Genomic DNA, 9,756 nt, shown 5'->3' with positions numbered 1-9,756 from the left:
ACTGGAAAGGAAGCAGTATAACAAGTAGCATGCCGAGCTCAGCAAGTTTTCCCATTTCTTGTTCTCCTCCCTCTCATACAACACTCTCCCAACCTTTCTTTCCCTGCCTTCCTGAACCAGAGATGTCCAAATGATGATACACTACTCGGGAGTTTGACCATCTCAGCCAAAAGCCCAGAGGAGACATATCGAATTATTGAATCATGTCCTAATCTCCAGTGCAGCAGAAAACAAGCTTGCTCCCTCCTCCCTATGACTTCCCCTCACATATTTATACATGGCGATCATGTCTCCTCTCAGCCTTCTTTTCTGCAGGACAAACATGCTCAGCTCTTTAAGCCACTCCTCATAGGTCTTGTTCCCTAGACCCTTGATCATTTTAGTCGCCCTCCTCTGGACACCTTCCAGCTTAAGGTCAACATCTCCCTTCAATTGTGGTGCCCAGAATTGGACACAGTATTCCAGGTGTGGTCTGACCAAGGCAGAAAAGAGGGGTAGCATGACTTCCCTAGATCTAGACACTAGACTCCTATTGATGCAGGCCAAAATCCCATTGGCTTTCTTAGCTGCCGCATCACACTGTTGGCTCATTTTACTTGTTGTCCACTTCAGGCAGGCTCCAAAGACCTGAAAACAGTTGACTTGGTTTTTCAGTTTTTGTTGGATTTCTCACACTTTAAAAAAAAACCCTTCTGAAGGTTTATTCATACCAAAAAAAAGCACATCCTAATGGTTGGCGGCTTTAAAAATGTGCATGAGACATAATAGGACTTAAAAGGGGGAGTCAGTACATCAAGGGAGCATCACCTTCAACACTAAAATCTTGTATAAACATTGCCTAATATCAGTCATTTACCAACATCTCTTCCGTCAAACTTTACATGATTTTGCAGGCACGTTACTATTTCCATTTCCAACATGTTACAAATGGAAATGGTTGTACAGAACATGGGCAGATAGTGAACACAAGTAAATAGGAAGACAGTGCTAGAAATCACTTGATAATTTGAGAGTTCTTCACTTTCCCCTTTTGTTTTCACTGTTTCTGTAGATATTTTTAAAAACATTTTAACTATAAAGATGGATTTTTAACTACAAAGGTTAACAAGCATTAGTTATATTCTGGATCTAAGTATGATATCATGAAAACCATTCCTACCCATATACTTGCATACCTAGTCATTATCTTTCACTACAGGGATCTTGCGATCCCAGATAGGTAGAGCATCCATTAACTGGTGAGTTACAAACCAATCTATGAATTACATGTCTTAAAAGGTATTTTGTTCTGTTTATAGAAGAAAGGTGCTATGACTAGGTCTCAAAAGATGCAGAAACTGAAATGTTGAGAGTACTTTGATGTAGCATTAATCATAAATTCTGCTGCTTGTCTTGAATCAAGCTTTATCCAACTTTAATCCTGCAGTTGCTTGAAATGCACCAAAAATAAAAAAGTATTTTCATATTATACAAGACAATATCTTCATGGCTTTATTCTAAAACTACTATAGGGCATTACAGAGACAACAATGCTGTATATAATCCAAATGTAACACACTGGAGAAATGATTCACTTGCTGTGAACAATTGTATTATTTGGCAAAGGGATTTGGAGTAATATAAGGTATGATATGCTACAAAGCATATCATAGTAATCCTCAAAGGGTTCAAAAGTTTGAAGCACAGAAAAAGCCAATTCCTAGCACAGTAGGCTCTACTACAGCTATGAGTAAGTGTTCAGCCTTTTGGATTGCAACACCCATAGTTTCTCACCACTAACTATGATAACTAGGACCAATGGGCACTGCAGTCCAATATCTGGAGATCCACAACTGATCACCTTCTTTTGAGGTCTATTATACAGAGGAAGCCCTAAACCACTGAGCTGCTGAGGTTGCTGACCAAAACATGGTGGTTTGAATAAGAGCAGGGTGAGCTCCCACTGTTAGCCCCAGCTTCTGCCAACCTAGCAATTCGAAAGCATGCAAATGTGAGATCAATAGGTACCGCTTCAGCGGAAAGGTAACAGCGCTCCATGCAGTCATGCCGGCCACATGACCTTGGAGGTGTCTAGGGGCAACGTCGATTGTTTGGCTTAGAAATGGAGATGAACACCAGCCCCGAGTCGGACACAACTAGACTTAATGTCTTGCGGAAAGCTTTGCCTTCATACAATTTCTTAAATGTGCAGTTTTAATCATTTTCAGTGTGTGTGTGTGTGAGTGTGTCCAGAATAATAAAACTGTGCATTCTAAGTTTGTTTTGCAGTCTTGAAGAATTTGTCTATGGAACAGCCTTCTCTCTTCACATTTTGAAAGCTACAGATAGTGCTGATATCTGGCACTTCCTTGCTTTTTTTCAGCAGAAATGCATTTACATTAAAATGTCTGCATCAGAGCCCATGAAGTCATGTGTACAATGAGATTATGAAGCACTGCTTTGAGGCAGAAGCAGAAAAGGAAGTCAGGCCACCTCCCAAGAAGACATCAGCCTTTCTCTCCCCACAGCATCCTCCAATAATTAACCATTCAATAAACCTGTAGAACAGGGAAAAGAAGATCATTCCTTAAAGTCATCAGTTAATGGATTAGCAATGTTTTGTTCCTCCTTTCTTTGAGATGTTTCTATTTCAGTCAGTCATAATATAACAACAACAATCCGGATCTGTGCTGTCGTATGCTGGGCCTGTACATCAGACTATAGACAGGACATAAATTCTGTGTGCCCAACAGGACACCGGGGCTGCCTCAGATTAAAGGCCTTTGGATTTCCTTAAAACACAGTCTTTAGATTGCTTAAAGGTTCAACAATGTTCATTAAGGAAAACAAACAGGTACTTTAAAGCTTTCTTAACAGTCTATTGGCTCTTTCAATCTTGTCCACAGGGAACAGGCACTATCTTCTTAACTATGGGGAAATCCTTAACTTCTAATCTGGGCAGTCTTTGCCTCTGTTGGCGTGGAGCCCCTGCACCCGGTACCAACTGCTTCTGGCTTCCATGAGTGACCCTTACCAAGCAGAGCTTTGGAGACTTCCAGGGAAAAGAAGTTCAGGTTTCAGTGATGGCTGGCTGAAGTCCCTCAGCAAAGGAGCTGTAAGGCTGTATGATCCTCGGCCAAGCTGTGGGCTGTATAACCCCGGCCAAGCTGTAGAAGACGAAGCTTTCTACAGGAGCTCTTGGTATTATGTCCTGCATGAAAAGCTTCTCTGTGTTGACTGAACCCAAATTGGCTCCTATTCCCTCTAAAACCTAAAAAGGGGGTGGGACCAGGAAACCTAACTATAATTGACAGGTGGCTTGCCCTATGATTTCAGCCAAAAGAAGCCACCTATCTGCAGAGTCCCTGAAACTTAGGACTGCAACAAATATTCAATGCAAAGCAAACAAAATTGGAGCTCCTGGTACAGCTGTACCTGCACAGGATCCTCTAGAACATTCCATTGAGTCACTATAAGGATCCTTGCAACCATGAAGAACATGATATTTGAGTTTGGTTTGGTTGTGCCCTTTTGCACTCCCCACCACTTTATCTTTTTGTCTCATATCTTTTAGATTGTTAAGGACACAACATTGGCTTATTTTCTTTGATTCAGAATGAAAGAGCTTCTGGGAGTTTCTCTGTATGAAGAAAACAGAATTGATGTTTTAAATATATATGTTCTTGCTAAAGAGTAAGCTTGAGAAAAAAATGAAGCCTCACTGGAGCCAAATTCTCTTCTCCAGAACCACAAATTGGAAGCGGTATCTGAAAACTTCAGAAAACTAAATTTTGCTCCTAAGGACATTCTTCTCTACCCATTTGTATTTCTGCATAATCATGATACAGGTTATGAACAAGATAGGTTCTGTAGGTTTGTTCTTAAGCTGAATTTGTATGTAAGTCAAAACAAGTACAGTTTTTGTTTTCTCATCCCCATTTGTGACTAGAAGTCATATGTAAGTTGGATTTTTATAACTTGAGGACTACCTGTATACCAAAAAACTGCATTTGGGAAGAAGACACGTGAAATTGAGTTTTCACACCTGCTGGATTTGGTTTTCCTCTCCAAAATGAAATGCTGGACTACAAAATAATGCAACTGTGATAACTTAGGCTGTTCTTTATTTTTTATTGCAGTTTCATTCACAGAGCCATTCTTGGGTTCAACTCCAAACCATGAGAGAGAATTGCATTCAATGCCAACCCAGATTATGCTCTCACAATGCCATTAGAGTAAAACATAGCAGACCCAATCGACATAGAGTTGGCAAAGGCAGATGAGTGATGTAAATAAAGCTGCTTCCCTCCCCCTGAAAAAAACATTCCATCATAGAAGTAGCACATTATTTTTCAGAGTTAGCAAACACTGTTTTAGAAGATTTTCCAACAACAATGACAAAAATCACAATCAGGCACATTTTCAATTAATTCCTTTTGTAAACACGTAGTACAAAATGGTATCAATGTATCTGTTAAAAGCAGACTTTACCAAAATGAAACTATCATTTCAGTAGTTTCAATGCAACTGCTTCACCGCTGCCCCCGGCATTTGCTATTTAGCATGCCTTTCCTAACCTTTTTCCATCTCACCACACATTTGCTAATGGTTATTATTCATTTCTATTTGTTATTGCAGGAACGTCTTCTGAGCCTGTCTTTATTGTAGCAAAACACATACTCAATTCAGTAGAAAGTGCTTGCCCGGCACAAAGGCTCACCACATCTGTAAGGCTTGATAGTTAGGAGCATCGTCCAGAAGAGCAAACAGTCCAGAGGAACACAAACATACCAGACAGTCAGTGTCATTGCTTCAACAGACAGTAATCTTATTTTTCTGTTATTACACACCAAAAGCTATGGTTTTTATCATTTATTTGAAAGAAATCTAAACTTGTGATATTATGGTTGATCACCCCATCCCATTAATTCAACATGTTTACATGAATATGAAAGTTTTGCAGTTAATTTGAAAAGAAACATTTGGTTTCCTCCTTTTTGCTAATAATTATAAGAATCTTGTATATGCCTAGTTACAACTTAATTTTAAGCATATGCAGTTTTCAAATCCATCCTTATGAAACGTACCCTCGGCAAGAGTGCACCCTAGTTACAAAATTGGGTAAAGATGATACATTTTCAAAACACATACTATGCTGAAAAAAGACAGAGACACATTACTACCCTCAATGTCACTGCAGAACCAGCAGATTCACACGAACAACAAACAACCCAACAATTGTGCAGAGGATATCTTCATAAAACCCCACCGCTTTGTGCATCATTGCTTGTTCCACCTTGGTGCTGCTATTGGCCCCTGAGGAGACCTTTCAACAACAACAAACTCATCAGGGTTGCCAACTGCTTGATAGTGGAGTAAAAGATCCTGAATGGCACGCTCTTCAATCTAGAATGAAAAAGAAGGCAAAGGAAGGCATCACTTGTGAATATGTGGTAGAGTAAAAGTGTTGGTGGAGCCTAGATTAATGGCAGTCAACAGAATTTTCATTTACACTAGAAAAATATGCACATTCTCATACAATTAAAAATATCCAAGCAAGGTATTTATCTGTAATCCACACTGGCAACAGATTTGGCCATTAAAGAAACAACACAGAGTGACTGCTGAAAGACTGAAGAACAGAAGTCACTGACTATTGTGAATGGACCATTTGTTAGATCAAGGCTTTTTCAACATTTGTTGATAAGAAACTGGCATTTGCAAGACTTGTTAATCTGGCAGATTTTCCTTTTTATGAAGTACAGCAGAAGCAACTTCTATGGAATCCGCTATAAACACGGCCCAGTAGATTTGTGCAAATGTCAAAAACAACCACTACGTAGCACTCAGAAAACTTTTGTTGTTGCCAAAACTTTTGTAGTACATAAATAAGCACAACCCAGGCTTGTGTTAAGTTTTTTCCCCCAGTGGATGGAACCAAAGGCAGGAGGGAAGCACACATCAGAAAAAGAAAAGAAATTGTGTAACAGATACTCATAAAAGTGAGATTCTGTTGGGTCCCACCAGTATTCTGGTGTATTATGGTGGCAGAGAGTGGGGTGGTAAAGTTAACAGTTGGAAATGAAAGGCCGTAACAGGCATAGATGCAGCAAGGAAAAGAGATTGGAAGTGCAGGGGTTGGATAAGACGTGAAGGCTGCTGGCTCCAAGCCGCCTCTTCTTCCAAAGTACGATAGGTGGTGTATGCATGTGTGTGTGCATGTATGTAACCCTGAGAATCTACCGCTTTTTTTTCTTGGCCCATCCACTAGCAAGGATTACCTCTATGACCATAAGGAATATGGAACTCCATCAGTAATGAACCACATGGATGAACAGGATTCCAGCCTTTATTACACAAAAAAGGTTTTCGCTTACCTGGATCAAAGCTAGAGGTTTCTCTCTGCTACGGATAAGAGCAGCTTCTTGTTGGAGTTCTTCCTCTACAATTTCTGCAAACGTGACAGGCGTTGCAGCAGGTGCACTCATCAAGGATGCCGCTAACCAAGGGCTGCGAAATAAGTCACAAATGCAGCTTATCCTCACTTGGCAGAAAACACTTTTCTATTGGTACTCTCAAAACACAACTATAACTTACTTCTGGTTTTCTGGCTGTGCTGCCTCACACAGAGGCTCATTCTCTGCTCTAAGAGTAGTGGCAGCTGTGCATCTAGAAACAAATATATTAAAATTAATAATTTATTAAATATATATCCTAAGGATATGAAAATACTAAATACCAACATAAAGCCACATAGTGAGTGGAATGTATGATTGTCGTGTTTTATTTCAGTATTGAGAACTAATGTTGTACATTATTTCTGCAGCAGAATAAGCAGCTGTTTCAACTTTCGAAGACACTAGTTAAGACATATAAGGCAGTTGAACAGCAATTTCTGCTGACATACAATTCAACTGTATTCATTTTATCTATTTAAAATGTATTTTTCATCATCTCATTTTGATAAAGCATTCAAGACATGTGTATTGACTGACCCATGTATGAAAAGCACAAGAATAGGATTGACAGTAATTCCCCTTAATTAATGCATCAATATTCTACTTTTATCCCAGTAAGGCCACCAAGGCAGTTCACAATAGGGATTAAAACAAAATATATCTAAACTCTAAGTGGCAGGAATTATATTTTGACCACAATTTAAAAAAATACAGCTAGCAAATATACTATACACTTAGATATAAATTATTTTCACTACCTGACTAAAATGAAGGAATGAAGGAAAACCACACCTTTGCTCCTAAACTGGCAGGTTATTAGCATCTCTATGACATTTTATGAAAATATTGTATGTTTCTATTGATTTTTCTGTACAGCAGTCCACTAGCACTACTGTTTTAAAGCTAAATTGTGTGGCATTATATGCTTGCTACTGTATGGTTTTACAGATGCTTTCAGTATCTGCAAGAACAATATTCTAATCAATAACATTTAAGTGCTTTCACCTCAGGGTTTTCTGAGCTGGTGCATCCTCCATCACTTTAGCGTAAATTTTTCCAGAACTGGCCCCAGCAGCGTTTTTCCCCTTCATCAGGAGATCACGGAATGACTTTGGCAAAGCAGGCTGTCCTGGAGAGGCCCTTTAACAGAAAAAGGAATGAAGTCTCAGGCACTTGCATTTGTACCTTCTAGCACTGTATCCAAGTCACATTAAGCGACAATCTCAGCAATTTATTTACTCTAGTTAATTAAGATGGTACATCTATTTATTACCTTGCTGAGTATGTCATTTAATGTGCATGCTTAATTTATTGTGGGTAAATCATATTAATTACCACAGTAAAATGAACTAGATACTATATTATGGCTTTTAAACCACGGTCTATAAATCTAATTTATCAAACTTACACCTAAACCTGAATTCATTTAAATTCATCTAATATTCCACATTGAGAAAGACCAATCTGTCTTTTGTGGTGAAGAAGATGTACCACTTTATGGAGAGTCTACATCAAATGCAAAAGCTACACCAAATACATTCACATTTGATACATCCTTTGCTACTTGGGGTTGATGAGTTGAGGGGTTTATTTTTTTTGGGGGGGGGGGTGGGTGGGTGGGTGGTATATCCTTTATGTGCCAAAGATTATACTAAACCTGAAGACAGTTCTGATATATGTGTATAAAATATTTGTTAAAGCCAATCTTATTGTAAGCAGAGTCATTATCAGCGACAATTCTGCAGTTTTAAAATTCCTTTCTTGCTTTGAGGCCTGTGTCAAAATATAGATCTGGAGGGACATTAGAAGGAGACATATTTCAAGGAAAGATTCCAATTTTCTGTCTTTTAAAATAAATATGAATGTTTGAAACTACAGGTGTAGAACATCTCAGCATTTTATCCACTAACATTGTTATTGCTGTGTGACTTCAAGTCACTTTCAACATGCAGCAACTGTATCACATGATGGATGGATAGATTTGTTCAAATGAAGTCTGAACTTAACTCTGAGGCTGAGAGAATATAATCTGTCAAAATCACCTAGCGAGCTTCCATGGATGAATTGAGATTCAAACCCTGGTCTTCTGGAATCCCAAACTTGCATTCAAATAATTATACAACACATGCTCTTGCCTAAGAAAACTAACAAACACTACAAAAATGCAATATTTATGCAATACACACATTTAGTTTTACAAGTAAGGCGTGATAAATGCAATTTATGAGATGAATCTGATAAGTGAAATTGGCACTCAGGAAAGTAATAGCACATCCAGCCTGCCAAGAAGAGGGAGAAATGACAAGCATAAACAGCCGCTCACAACAGGGAGTATACACCTAGGTGTATCTTGAAGGGTATATTAAAATGGAAGACTACGTTAATCAGTGAGGGATTATATCTGTGTTCAGTTATTCTGTCTTCACCCCTCTATACATTTAATGATCCAAGATCACTTATTTCCACCAAACTAAAGTTTCTTTGGCAAAAAGACCCAAGCATGGCTCAAGATATATTGAATCTCCATGTCAACCAAAAAAGAAAAGTTCCAGAGGTCCCACACCCATCTGGCATTTTGTCTTGCCAGAGGAGCTGCTGAATTTCCAAGACAAGTATCTCGTTTCACTGCAAAACAAAAGTTCTGGAGACTGCCACACACTGCAAGCACGGAAACCACAATCTGATGCCAAATGCATGCATAAGAGTTCATTTTAGACTTCTTAAGAGTAAGAATTATACCATAACTCAACATGCTTCAGACAAGCCCAAAACCCCGTCTCTTCCTTTTAGCCAGTCAAGTAAGAGGTACTTAATAAAAATTGTAATAAGAAATTGTCATCGAGCCAGAAGTAGCAAAGTATACATTTCGTAAGGGTTTTAAAATGCTAAAATAAATCCCATTATCCAAGTAGCCAGCTGAGCATATTCCTTTTGAAAGATATAGATTGCAAACTAATTGCTTAAAGTGTTTGGTTTTGCCATTTTCAGGTTTTTTTTTTCAGCCAGAGGATTTTGTGAAGTTAATAGTCATTTATGTCTATATAAAAATTATTCCACAGCTAAAATATGACCAGCCTATGCCAATAAACTGCAGTGGACAAACGGGTTATATGCAAGTGTAAAGTGATACACATTTGGATTTTTAAAAAAAGAAAAGAAAAAAAGAGAAATAAAAAGTCTTCATGAATCAAGATTTTATCCAAATTTTATTTTCCATTTCTCCAATTATCCCTAACCATGTTTTTGATTTTCTAGTCTAGATTCAAAAATAACCCCAGGTTTAAAATTGTATACATTACATTACACGAAATAAATTTTT

The 9,756-nt window shown here is 38.3% G+C and overlaps 1 protein-coding gene across 2 annotated transcripts in view; it reads right to left on the bottom strand.

Annotated features, from left to right (window-relative positions):
* Positions 1–4,072: 4,072 nt before the first annotated feature.
* IBTK (inhibitor of Bruton tyrosine kinase) overlaps positions 4,073–9,756 on the bottom strand; it is a 57,136-nt gene continuing 51,452 nt past the window's right edge. For both annotated transcript variants that reach the window (XM_060752963.2, XM_060752962.2), the window contains exons 26-29: positions 7,443–7,577; positions 6,577–6,648; positions 6,357–6,489; positions 4,073–5,385 (exon numbers count right to left, since the gene is read on the bottom strand). In XM_060752963.2, the coding sequence (XP_060608946.2) occupies positions 5,260–5,385; positions 6,357–6,489; positions 6,577–6,648; positions 7,443–7,577 (466 nt within the window). In that variant the 3' untranslated portion in view covers positions 4,073–5,259. The remainder of the gene's footprint in view (positions 5,386–6,356; positions 6,490–6,576; positions 6,649–7,442; positions 7,578–9,756) is intronic.

This window comes from Anolis sagrei, chromosome 1 (genome assembly GCF_037176765.1).
Source record: "Anolis sagrei isolate rAnoSag1 chromosome 1, rAnoSag1.mat, whole genome shotgun sequence".
NCBI lineage: Eukaryota > Metazoa > Chordata > Lepidosauria > Squamata > Dactyloidae > Anolis > Anolis sagrei.
Note: the sequence above shows the minus strand (reverse complement) of the source record. Positions and strands in the feature narration are given on the sequence as shown.